At 51.4% G+C, this 13,307-nt stretch overlaps 1 protein-coding gene across 1 annotated transcript; it reads left to right on the top strand.

The window, feature by feature from the left end:
• Positions 1-2,313: 2,313 nt before the first annotated feature.
• LOC144150937 (uncharacterized) lies at positions 2,314-4,877 on the top strand. The gene has a single exon (XM_077682266.1). The coding sequence runs from the start codon at positions 2,850-2,852 to the stop codon at positions 4,875-4,877; it is 2,028 nt and encodes a 675-aa protein (XP_077538392.1). The 5' UTR covers positions 2,314-2,849.
• The last annotated feature ends 8,430 nt before the right edge of the window (positions 4,878-13,307 follow it).

The raw sequence follows: 13,307 nt of genomic DNA, 5'->3' as shown, positions 1-13,307 counted from the left end.
CTTGGCGGAGCACATCGACTGCCGAAAGCGCTTCATTATAAGCGTCGGACGGATTTCACTGGCGGCATCATAGGGAACGTTGGCGAGCTCTTCCCACAGTTCACCGATGCTGCTGTCTTAGTCCGCACTCACTGACTGGGCGGGTTCCGTCGCGAGTCCCGCGCATCGGAAACAGTTCCGGAAAGTATTGGGCGTCATGTCTCTCCGTGCGAGGCGCAGTGCCTCAGTCGCGGCTCTTGCTCCGTGGTCGCGGCCAATCCACATCTCAATCGCCGCTCCGAGATCATGCATTTCGGCGGCCATTCTAGGCGCCCAGAGTTCGATATATCGGATGTGAACTTCGTTATAAGGAATATGTTTCCCATGTATTTCCGTAACTGAAATATTTTTGCTCGATATGTAGCATAATTCGCTCTATCCGGGTTCGTTATAGCCGGGTTTGACTGTAATCTGAGTCTTGTTTTTTTTTTTCTTTTACAAATTGGGAGATTGTTCACACTTTATCACTACGCAACCTTTGGCTCTAGCTAACTGAACAAGGACTTAGAGAATGTGTTGCGGCCTTGGACTCAGCAAAACTGAGTCCAAGGCCTGCGTAACTAATTGTATAACTGAGGCCTGTATAACTAATTTGAGGAGTTGCATGCAGTGGAGGTTCCCCCAAGTGTCCTCTGGTCTGGGCGATCAACCCAAAGAAAAGATGTAAAGAAAAATGATAACGATAATAATAGAAGAACACGTTCGGCAGCCGGTCAGTCTGGTATTGTGAAAATCCCTACGCCAGAAAAAAAGTGCGTAGGTGTCCTCCTTGATATACTGTAGAGTTTAACGCGCCGACACAACGCAGGCAATAAGGCGCGCCGTAGTGGAGGGCTCCGGATTAATTTTGACCACCTTAGGCCGAAATCTCGTACACACGGGCGTTTTTTCTTTTCGCCTTCATCAGGAAAGCGGCCGCCGCGGCCGGGAATCGAACCGCGACCTCGTGCTCAGCAGCGCAATTAGGTCTCCTCGTGAATTTTATATGCTGCAATAAAGTTCTCAAGCTGCCGAGAAAGGTGGAAAAAAAAGTTTATTTTGGTTTCATTCATCAAAATTGCGTAACAAAATGGTCTGAGCCAAATGGACGCTTCGCCGTTGAGTTCTGAAAACACGAAGTGTAAATGACGGCTGCTTCAACGATCAGTTCTAAATACAAAAAAAGTAAACTAATACAGTTGCCTTCTGCCTGTGTGTTGCGCTTGACAAACGAGCTGCTTAAAAGAGGTGTTTGACAGCCGGTTTCGCTTCGCTGTCTGTCACTAAAAGAGATGCCGTGGAAAACACGCGTTCCACGTCAGCTGACGTCGCATTTACAACGGAAACTGCCCTTGCGAGTCGGGAAAGCAAGGGAAAGTGGCTAGCGTTCACTTTCCGTTAGGTCGGAACCGTTTAGGAACAAAGCTTGCAGCGTGCAGCTTGCGTGCGCAGGCGTGACTGCAGTTTCTAATCACATGGGCTCTCTTGTTTCGGGTGGATTCTCGAACCAATATTTTAATATTTTAGGCCTTCGTAGACACTGCTTCGGGCAAAGGAGTCCGAGTGTCTAGACAGGAGGGCCAGTATTGCAAAACGTCCTGGGGGAGGAGGAGGGAGCGCGAAGGGAGACGGGGCGTAAGCTGATATGCGGAATTTCGCAGTGAACACACGCACCGCGCCAGCGTCCCGATGACGGCGAGGTGGGATGCTATCACCGACGGTCCCGGACGCAAAAAACAAAAGTGAAGCGTGGGGAGACAGCTCGCAGCCAGGGCGAAGGCGCCGCCAAGGTAAAAAATCACAAGGCGAATTTGGTGGGAGAGATAGGGGGGGATGCCACCGCGGTAGTTCCCCACGACGGATACCAACGGCCTAGAGCCGCGTTTATTAGGCGGAGAATCGCGACGAACTTCGTAGCAGCGCTGTATTTAAGGATATAATTGTAGTAGAATCGCTGCTTATCAGTAAACCATGCTTGTAATCAGCCAATCGATTTTAACAGTACTAAGTTATTGTTAAATTCAAGGCTCCGGCCTACTAATGTTTGAACTTGGGCTGGTGGGATCTTTTGCGTATTTTTGCATATTTTGACAAAAAACAGCGCGTGGAAGGAACAGTGCGCTTTATTTTGGGAAAAATACATGTGATTCCATTCCCTTTCCATTCCTTCAAGTTATGTCGCCATTCCATTCCCATCCCATTCCAGGGCCAAGAAAATGTGGAATGATTCCGGATTCATTCCAATTCCGGACTGGTAACTCCGCAACACTGGCCTAGACACCCTGAACACCGACATACTAATTCACTGCTCCACACTTGATTCAGCAAATTGGAATCGCATATGCGATTCCATCAACTGTTCGCTCCACACTAAATCCCCTTGGTTTCTTCTACGCTCCCTTCTTGGTCCTCAGTCGGCTCCCCTCCCCACTCTCCAAAAGCACCTTTCGCTACACGACGCTGACTCTCTTATCCGAGAGGTGACGGATTTATACATTCCGCCACCACTCCATTCTCTCTACCCTGAGTACACAGGGCCTCCAAACAGTGATCTCGATCGCCCTTTCACATTACCCGAGCTGGAACGTGATCTGGCTCAAAATAAAGCTGGTACCACTCCGGGCGCGGACCAGATCTCCTATTCCATCCTAAAAAACCTCCCTGACTCGGACAAAGAATTCCTTCTCTCCCAAATCAATGAATACTGGAGCACAGGTACGCTGCCTGAGGATTGGATTTCTTCCACCATCTCCCTCATCCCCAAACCTGGTAAGCCCCCCACCCTCCCAAACCTTCGCCCAATTTCTCTCACCTCATGTGTCGGGAAGACGATGGAACGCATGGTTCTCGCGCGTCTCACTGACCTTCTCGACAGTACCAACTTCCTACCCAACAATCAGATCGGTTTTCGCCCCCATATCTCTACCCAAGACCTCTTTCTTCTTCTTCAGCAAACTTTCTTTCAGCCCTCAGGGCCTCAAGTTCATGCTCTCGTGACTGTGGACGTACGCAAGGCCTTTGACACCCTCCTTCACGACGCCATCCTTTCCCCGCTCCAAGACACTCATTGCGGCTCCCGCCTCTACTCTTATGTTCGTTCGTTCCTTCGCTCCCGACAAGCTCGATTCCGACTTGGGACCACTCTATCCCCACCCATCACCCTTACCCGCGGTACCCCTCAAGGTGCCGTACTATCACCTACTCTCTTCAACCTCGGCCTTGCCCCCCTTGCCAGAGCCTTGTCCGAGATCCCCAACCTTCAGTCGCTTCTATACGCCGATGACATTACCCTCTGGTGCACCCATGGGTCTCCGGGAGAGGTGGAACAAACGTTGCAATCTGGCCTTGACCTTATTTCTCAGTTCTTTGCCTGCTCAGGCCTGCAAGCAGCTCCAGAGAAATCAGAGCTGCTTTTACTCTCCACCACTAAATACCAACGATCTGTCAACCCACTCTTGTCGCTTACCCTCGATGGCACTCCCGTCCCCCGATCTTCATCCTGCCGGGTTCTGGGATTTCCCCTCCAAGACCACTCCTTCTCCCATGTAATAAAGTCCACGATCACCACATGCCACCAAGTGACTCACTTGGTCCGACGGGTGGTCAAGCGGCGTGGGGGCATCGATGAACGCAGAGCCAGTCAGCTGGTAACAGCCTTCGCCCTGAACAAAATCTTGTACTGTCTCCCATACTGCACATTAACACAAGCACACATGCGAAGTGTTCAATCTGCCCTTAACACACTTTACAAAGCTGCCCTGCGTCTCCCAACACACGCCTCTACAGAGAAATTATACGCCACAGGTCTCTTCCTTCCTCTTCCTGATCTTCTGCGCCTCCACAGGGATCGACAGCTGGGCCGTCTGTCTGGCTCCGCGCAGGGCCATTGGCTGCTTCAGCGGGCGGGCATCAGGCCCATTCACATTCCCCTGCACACCTCCCAACGGCCCCTTCCCAGTAACCTCCGCTGTGCCCCCATTCCCTCCAACATGACCCCACACCTTCACGAGGGCAGACGGCAAGCTCGCGCGTTTTACCACGACCCCTTCCCTCCGGACACTGTCACATGCTATGTTGACGCGGCATATCACCCAGCTTGTGGCTCCACTGCTTGCGTAATTATGTCCCGCCCCACTGACACCCCAATAACTTCCACAGCAGGCCCTTACTCCCATCCTACTTCTCCCTTAGCTCTCGAACTGGCGGCGATCGTTCACGCAACTAGAGGACTAACTTCCCTACCCCCTTCCCCCCGCTACCGCATATGCTCCGACTCCATGGCGGCTATTCGAGCTCTTCGCGACAACCGAATTGCCGAAGATCTGCATGACGACCTCTCTGAAACTCTCTCGCTCCTCTCCCCTGCCTCGGTCGCTGTGGTGTGGGTGCCGGGCCACTCAGGGATTATTGGCAATCAGCTGGCTCACCAGCTGGCCCGCGAGATTACTAACCGGGCGCCGGTGATCCCTTGGCCTTTCCCTCCCATGGCGGACGAGGCATATTTCTACAAGAAAACCCTCAAAGAGCACTACCAACACCTCCGGCACTCGCTACAGACTCTTCCGCCACCACACATTACCCTATCCATTGCACAAGTGCACACCCTTCGGGCAATCCAGCTGAACACCCTCACCACTCCGGCACGTCTTTACCACTACGGCTGTCGCTCCGACCCATACTGTCCCAACTGCCCCGCTACGTACGCAAATGTTGAGCACATCTTTTTCTCCTGCCCCGCTGCCCAGCAGTCTCCTCATTACCCTAACCCCCCTCCTCCGAACTGGCGAGTGTGGTTGGCGTCGGCGGCCCTCGTTGACCAGCGAGCCATGATTCTTCTTGCGGAAGAGTACGACGCATAGGTCTTAATCTGACCAGAAATAAAGTTTTTTCTCTCTCTCTCTAGGTACTAAGGAAATAAAATCAACTGATATGTTTACCGTACAGCGTAAAACTAGGGTGCGGGAAGCACTTTTTTGCGCTGGGCGAACAAGCAGAGCGGTCAGGAGCACGACTATGCGTCTGCGAACGCTTTCCCGTCTGCGAAATGCAATTGCTAGACGTGAGCTATTGTGGAAACTCGGGGGACGCTTACTGCACGAGCGCAATACAACAAATAGTCACCTAAGCTGCTTGAAATACTAAAACTAAATAAAAGTGTAAACTGGTTATACATTATATACCTGATATTTTCCATTGCCGCCAGCGGCCCCCTGTGGCCTAGTCCAATAAAGAAAAAAAATTCCCCCGCATTTCCCCGAGGGGGAGAATGTGAAAGTGCGAATGCACGGTTGTCGGCCCGCTTGCGGCGCTTGCGCTCGGCCCCCGCAGCCCACCGCCTCGCCGCCTTCTCTTCCATCTCTTCCATCGGGTTTATAGTATCACGTGTACACCACGCAGTTATCAAGCCGCTATAACGCCGCTGAGTCGCCAACGCACGCCGCTGACGACGTAGTTTGAATGCGTTAAAGATATAAGGCGCGTTACTCACCATGATATCAGCGTGGCGTCTGTGGCTTAGTCGGTAGAGAGTCGCGCTGCGGCCGCAAAGTCCTCGGATCGAAACCTGGCGCCGGATGCTGTTTCTTTTTTAAATATAGAGGAGCACTGCGGACGCCGACGCCGCCGCCGGCGGTGGATGGTTTGGGGTCGCTTATAAAGTGCATTCGCACTTAAAAAAAAAGCCCCCAGCGGCCTAGTCGTCTGGTGCGCTAGGTATGTCACCGCAAGTGTTTTGCCAGTCACAAGTTCGAATCGCCGCGGGTACGTGCTTTTATTTATTTTTTTTTTTTTATGAGTTAACTTTTTCGTTTTTCGCCGATGTTTTCTATACTGAGTTCACCTTTTTTTGGGCCGCAACGTTCATTGCTCCACGAACTAGTCCACAGAACTCGCGCAGGCTGGCACTGCCGCGCTAGCGAGTTCTCGTTGGCGTGCTGTTGCCATAAGCACCGACTGCTTGCGGGCAGTGGGCACAGGCCAGAATCAACAGACCCTTGGCCTGGTGCGAACACGCTTTTTACGATACAGGCATGAGCGAGGCAAGCTCCAAATATGGGGGAAAAGCGCATGCATTTGAGCGTCTGCGGGGACGCGGAGGGCGTTCATGCACTGCGTAGGCCTCAGATAGTGAATGCTACGATTCCAAGCCGTCCTGGGAGGCTTATCTTATGCATTTTACAGCCGACAACATGGCAGAAGCACGGTACTACGATAACTGGGATATTGAGAATGCCCATCCAACGACGCCATCGAATGTCAAACATGTTGTTTTACAGACCGAAACCGAAACCGAAACTTGTTTGATTGCTAACCTTGGGCATCGTCCAATCACGGCGTCCCCTCCTCCCAACGTCACAGCTTAGTTTGTGCGGCCGCCGCAAACCGCGCATGGTAGTTTTTCTTCTTTCGCGCTTTGTAAAATAATTACCGATTTGTCAACCGGATAAACGATGAAAAGTGTGCTAATTTGAGCCAGTCTACACAGTGCAAGCAAAAACGGGAGCTTGACAAATTCACTTATGTGTCCCTTTAACGTCGAGGCAATCAAGCAGCCTTCGGCATTTGAGGTGGCCCCTTAGTTTCCTAAGGCAACTCTCAATGACGCCTACGTTGCTGATACTGCGCAGGAGATCACGCAGGGCCCCACGTTTATCGCGCTTAAAATGGGTTGGGTTGTAACGTTAACTGAGTGGCCGTGCCTCAAAGGGGAATTACAGCGCCGTGCAGGGCAAGAAGCGGCGCTGAGTCGCCGCAGCCATTTCTACACCACTTAGCCGGCAAGGCCTTTCGGAGGGGGGTCGGCCGACATAGGGGAAGCTCGGACCCGCGCGCAGACCCGAGTTTTCGCCTAGACAAGTTCACACAGATCTGACAGGTTAAAGCCTGCTCATTTGATCTGTGGCCGTGATGTCCATGCAGCTTTGCAGCTCACGAGTGACCGGCCGTCTCCCACCGGATATATCCGGTTCTCCTCGAGACTCTTCGAAGCACCCATAGCCTAACGTGCGAGTACCGATTTCCCAGAAGTCGCTTAACTTTTGCCCTCACTGTGACGCAAATATTTCAGCAAGCCAGTATGAGGAGCAGCGACAGGTGGCCGAACGACACGCTCGCTGCTGAAGCGCCTTCTAAGACGCAAGTAACTCACTTAACTTAGTAATTCTCACCTATCAAACATTCTTCCTCCGTTATCTTCGCGTTTAACAAGACGTTATCATTCCCAAAACTTCACTCATATCTTTGCTCGAACTAACAATTTCAAATACTTTTTCTTTTCTTGCACAATAACAGAATGGAACGAACTACCACATCACATTTTTGAATCTGGAAACGTGTTACGGTGTATTGAAAGTTCTGGTGAAGTGCAACTTCAATGAAGAGCTGCTGGGAAATATTCACCGGTTTCGATTCTTCTAATATATGCACGTATACTGTTTATTGCGTTCTTTTTTTTTCTTTTGATCGTCTTTTTCTTTCCAACCGGTTTTGGAGCATTGCTCCCAGTTCTTTTATTTTCCCAATTGGCTGTAACCTGTTATAGCTTTGCTGGTGCAGGTTTTGTTCCCATTTCATTTATTTTTTTTTAATTTCTTCAGGGAACATTTATTTCATTTATTTTTTAGCGTATTGCCGCTTCCTCGGCCTCGTGGGGGTGGGCTGTGCGGATAGTGGCTGCCGCTGCTGGGATCGGTGGTTCTCCTGTAATAATAGCGGCAGCGAAAGCTGGTCGGTGTCTATATTCTGCGGCGTCTACGTAAATGGAGTCAGGGGATGGGGGGATAGGCGCAAGTGCGCCAAAGCTCGGGCCCTTCGTCGGGCTGCGTGGTAGGTAGGATGCATGTATGTGACGGGGAAGGGGGAGGATTTCGAGGTTTTCGCGGTGAGATAGGGGTAGGGGGTGAAGGGGGGCGGGGGGGGGGCCTGGAGCAGTGAAGTTGAGTTGGTGCAGGAGGATCGTACCTGTGGGAGTTGTGGACAGACGAGCAAGTTGGCTAAGGCGGTGGGCTTCGAGGAGCTCGGGGATCGTGTTAAATGTTCCAGTTAGAAGGAGGCGGATCGTACAGGTGTTAGATGGAAGGAGAAGTGCTGCTCTGTATACCCGGCGCTGCAAGGCTTCCAATTTGTCGAGTTCAGCTTTTGTAAGCGATAAGTAAGGAGGGAGTATGTGAAGAGAGCTGTAACAAGTTGTAATCTCTCTTTTTCCGAAGGGCCGTGGCCGCGGGCGGTGATTCGGCGGATAAGTCCTACTATTTGTGTCGCTTGTCGGCTGAGTGTTTGTATTGTGGAAGAGTTGCCTCGATTTTGCTGTAGGGTCAGTCCAAGTATGTTGAGGGATGGTCTAGGTGTTATCAGCTGGTCATTGATGTGGATTTGTATGGGGGGAGGCCAAGGGGTGGGCCGGCGGCGCGGAGTTAGGAGGAGCGTATGTGACTTTTCAGGGGCACATGATAGGCCTGCTAAGTGGGCGAAGTTGTGTATGGTGTCGGTTGCGGTTGGAAGGGTGGATTCAATGTGGGCGTCACTGCCGTGAGTTACCCATACTGTATATCGTCGGCGTATAGACTACTGTGGAGGGAGGGAATGTTGGTGAGTGTGGTAGCGAGAGGGATGAGTGCTATGTTAAACAATGTGGGAGATAAGATTGAACCTTGGGGTGTGCCACGGTTGGGAAGGTGCAGGGTTGGGAATGGTCTATTGCCGAGTTTAAACCGTTCAGACAAAAAGGATTGAACGAGATTGAAGAGATTTGTGCCTACTTTCAGGTTATTTAATGAGTACAGGATAGCTGAGTGGGAGATCCGATCAAAAGCTTTCATTAGATCTATGGTAAGGATTGCCGACGTGTCTTTATCCGGGAGTGTTTTGAGTAGTTGATGATAAATTTGGAGGTGGATGTCGTTGGTTGCGAGATGTGCGCGAAATCCGAACATGTTATCGGGGAGAAGACGCTGTTGATCGAGGTGGTGATTAAGGAGAGATACTATCATCTGCTCGAAGAGTTTGCAGATGCACGAAGTGAGTGAAATGAGACGTAGGTTGAGCGCTGAGAGAGGTTTGTGAGGCTTGGGGATAAGTGTTATGGTGGCATGTTTAAGTTCTGTCGGTAGGTGCCCGGTTTCCCAGCAGTGGTTGTAGTAGTCGAGGAATCGGTGGGAGTGAGGTTCTAGGTTTCGGAGGGTAGTACTATACGTTATGCCGTCTGGTCTAGGTGTCGTGGTACGGGTGTGGGTATGTAGGGCAGATTGCAGCTCGGCGAATGTGAATGCGGTGTCTAGTTGGGGGTTTTGTGTGCCGGAGTATGTTACGAAGGCGCTTGTGGTTCCGGCGGCGAAATGTAAGTGTCGGTACGAATTTGCGGCCACGTATGGTCGTCTCCCGTTATATTATGGGCCAATAGGTTGAGGCGTGCTTGGGATTCTGTTTTGGATGTAGAGGGGTCGAGTAGGTGCTTGAGTATACGCCGTGTATTTTTCATGCTGAGCCCTTTAGAAAGGCTGTCGCACATGCATCCCCAAGCGGTGGTTTTAAGTTGCAGCTATGATGCTCGATTTCGCGTTATAGGGGGGTAATTCTGCGGCGTAGCTTCCTATTGTGGCGTTGCGTTTTCCACCTCTTTTTGAGACCCTGGTGCGCGTGAAGGAGGTGTGCCAGTCTGGGGTCTAGAGTAACGGAGGGCGTTGAAGCTAGAAGCGTAGAGCTATGTTTCTGGATATCGGTGTGTATTCCGCGTATCCACTCCATTAGGTTGAAGGGTTGAGGTGTTGGGTTGATGGGAAGTGCTTGCGTGCGGGAAGTTCGGAATTGTTTCCAATTGATTATTGTGTGCGGTCGTTTTTTTTTTTTTTTTGCGGTAAGGGGAGCGGTAGTAGTGGTGATGTTAAGAATTTAATGGTCGCTGCCGAGGGTATGGTGCAAACGTTGCCATGTGGTGCGGTGGGTATGCTTGGTAATGGAGAGGTCTGGAGGTGTGTCTCGCTGTGTGCTGGTGCCATCCCGAGTGAGAATGTAGGTTTCGTTTGCAGTGGTGAGGCAGTGATGCTGTACCGTTTCCCATAAGAGTCTGCCTTTTTTGTTCTGAGTGGAATAACCCCAAGCTAGGTGGTGGGCATTTAAATCTTCGGTAATTATTAAGGGGGCTTTGTTTGCCTGTGTTATAGCTTGTTTTAACAGTTCGTGGAAGGTGGGCGATAGTCGTGGAGAGCTATTCACGTTTAGTATGTAGGTGGGCTGTGTGGTGTGGATCTTGGGTATAAGGCGTATGAATGTGTGAGGGGGGAGGTCGGGTCGCAGTTCTAGGTATTGTGCTGTGAACTTTTTATTGACTAACATGGCAGTGTAACAGTCGTTTTGAATTGTGCGGAAGTGAACACATTTGGATTCTGGTCCTGGTTCTTGGAGGGATATAACGTCGTGGGGTTCGGAATTGCCGCCGATAAGGGCTTGCCGCGCTGCGCGTTTACGGCGGAATCGTCGACAATTCCATTGCCATACGCGCAGAGTATCAGAGCAGGTGGTTGTGTGGACCATTTGGTATGGGTGGGTGGGAAATAGAGGGAGGGAAAAGTTAAGTTAATGTTTCAAGGTGGGACTGCATGCGGGATGTCTGCTCGGTGAGGGCACGTACGAACCTTGTCAAGGAGGACAGCTTATTTGCGTTTTGTGCATTGAGTTATTCTTCGAGATGGCTAATGCGGTCTCGAGGGGATTGGTCTGGGGATTCGGAGGCTCGCTTTTTAATCGGATTGGATGCGCTTTGAGAGAGTTGTAGTGGTTGTGTGGTTTGGAAAGGGTGAGCGCGCAGTTGCACATTTTCGGCTCTGAGGCGAACAACTTGTTTTAGTAACTGCAAATCCTGGAGGACTGGATCGCGAACGTTGGCAGGAGGGAGGGTTGGTAATAGGTGGGAGTGGCTGGGAGGCGACGGGAGCTCACCTCGGCGTAGGTTGATCGCCTCGGTAAGTCCTGTGTGCGGCGTGTTGGTGTCGCTTCCGCCGCAGTGACCGTTTTGTAGAGAGGGGTCGTGGTGTTGCTTGGGGTGGTTCACAGGTTGTTGATGTTCACTTGAGAGGGGAGGAAAGTCCTTCTGGGGTGGATTGTTGGAGGCCTTGTTGGAGGCGGCAGTGTTACCGAAGACTGACTGAAGTTGGTTCGAGTTCGGGATAAATTGTCCAAGAGTAAGGGTTCGGGCGTCGTTTCTTGGGGGCAGTCTGGGTCGGTATCGCTGGTTGCAGGCAGGGGATCCGGTGGGGTGTGAGCCGGAGCAGGTGATGCAAATGGGGTGACAAATATGCTGGTCTGGTGGAGAACTTAGGCCACATGTTCGGCAGCGTGGGGGAGCATCGGGGTTGGCGCAGACTTCCGGTCTATGCCCGGTGGCTCAGCAGAGGTGGCACGCTTCAGTTTTGTGCTTGGCAGGACGACAGCGGAATGTAGCCATCTGATAACGGATCCAATAGGGCACCCTCGTTCCGTTAAAGGTAATTTGGAAGAGAGGAGTAGATCATATGCGTTTTGCGCCGATGATCTGTAGATGGAGGTTGTGCTCAATGAGGGTCTGGATGACGTCTTCTGGTGGTAGGTCTAGTGGCAACCCGGAGATGACTCCGGCGCAGGTGTTCGTCGGTGCTGGCACATGTGTGGCCAGGGCATAGGTCTTGCCTCCGATGCTGGGCGTGGTGAGTGATGCGTATCGCTGTGCGCGGTCCTCGTGAGGAACTCACTACGATGAAATTAGACTGGTAATGCAAGCGAAGCTGGTCTTCACGGTTGGGCGGCAGCTGCGCTTGCAGCAGCTGGAGGAGAGATGCGAGTTCCAGGGGAGAAATGCGGGAGAGATTCAGGCCGCCTCGTGGCCTCAGGACTATCTTGATGTCCGAGGGCAGAAGTGGCGATTAGGGGGAACGAACTGTCGGCGTGGTGCGCTCGGGCTCTTTCGGTCATTGCCGGTTGCGTCGGCGGTTTTAGAAGCGGGTATGTGATTCGGTGGGGCCAAATGGTGCGAGGGCGTGGTGTCTATGCGCACTACGATCCAGCGGTTGCAGTTGGGGGGTGATTCAATGGGACAATAGTCGTCGTCATCGACAGCGACGTGCATTTCGTCCAGGGAGGGTTCCGGTATCGTATTCGACGGCACGGCGTTCGGCATGGTTAAACAAGTGTCACTCGTATAGTTACCTAGGAGTGTTCGATGAAATCGTAGAGCCTGCGGCATTCTGCGCATCACTGCGGCGTTGTCCGCCGCTGCGCCTCTGCGTCAGCTGCGGCGCCAGCCGTAGCGAGGCGAGGTACGTTAGGCTTAGCGAAGCGACCCACCTGCGGGAATCTTCTGTCACTGATTTGAGAGTTCGGGTGACCCGATGGCGATGAGAATGGTATCAGTCGATGCCGCTTGACTTGCTGGTCACGTTGATACCAAACTGGGATGGGAGAGTTGGCTTGTTCCGCAGAAACGGCGGGTTTGTTGAAGAGCCCATACGAGGACGTTTGACTCGTCTAGCCCCCTCACGAGAGCAGAAGAATCGCGCCTGACACGACTTCGATCGCCGCGCGTTCCTCCTGCGCCAGCCGCTTGCCCCAGGTCCTGAGACACTCGCGCACTTCTTGTTTAAAGTCATCCCACCGCTCCGCCCATACAAAAATATTGTATGGTCGGCTATAGAAAATCCTTTTTATGGTCGGCTTTAGCTATTTGGCCCAATATTCTTTAGACGTTTCTATGGGTGTCTTTAGCGAATCGTATCGCCATTCCTATGGGTGTCTTTAGCTTCTTCTATAGCCAGTTCTGTGGTTGTCTTTAGATATTCGTATCGACATTCCTATGGGTGTCTTTAGGTTCTTCTATAGCCGGTTCTATGGTTGTCTTTAGCGATTCGTATCGCCATTCCTATGGGTGTCTTTAGGTTCTTCTTTAGCCGGTTCTGTGGTTGTCTTTAGATATTCGTATCGACATTCCTATGGGTGTTTTTAGCGTCTTCTATAGCCGGTTCTATGATTGTCTTTAGCTATTCGTATCGACATTTCTATGGGTGTCTTTAGCTTCTTCTATAGCCGGTTCTATGATTGTCTTTAGCTATTCGTATCGACATTTCTATGGGTGTCTTTAGCTTCTTCTATAGCCGGTTCTATGGCTTTCTTTAGGTCTTCTTTCGATATCGCTATGGCTATAGAAGAAGCTAAAGACACCCATAGAAATATCCATAGAAATGGCTAAAGACAGCCATAGAAATGTCTAAAGATAATTGGGCCAAATAGCTAAAGGCAACCATAAGAAGGATTTTCAATAGCCGACC

This window comes from Haemaphysalis longicornis, unplaced genomic scaffold, assembly GCF_048455015.1.
Source record: "Haemaphysalis longicornis isolate Haplotype H1 unplaced genomic scaffold, Haemaphysalis longicornis Haplotype H1 scaffold_1, whole genome shotgun sequence".
NCBI lineage: Eukaryota > Metazoa > Arthropoda > Arachnida > Ixodida > Ixodidae > Haemaphysalis > Haemaphysalis longicornis.
The sequence above is the reverse complement of the archived record's forward strand: the minus strand, read 5'-3'. Positions and strand labels throughout refer to the sequence as shown.

Bases quoted from the DNA above. Each gene is read 5' to 3' on its own strand.
- LOC144150937 (XM_077682266.1), top strand. From the start codon at position 2,850: ATGGAACGCATGGTTCTCGCGCGTCTCACTGACCTTCTCGACAGTACC.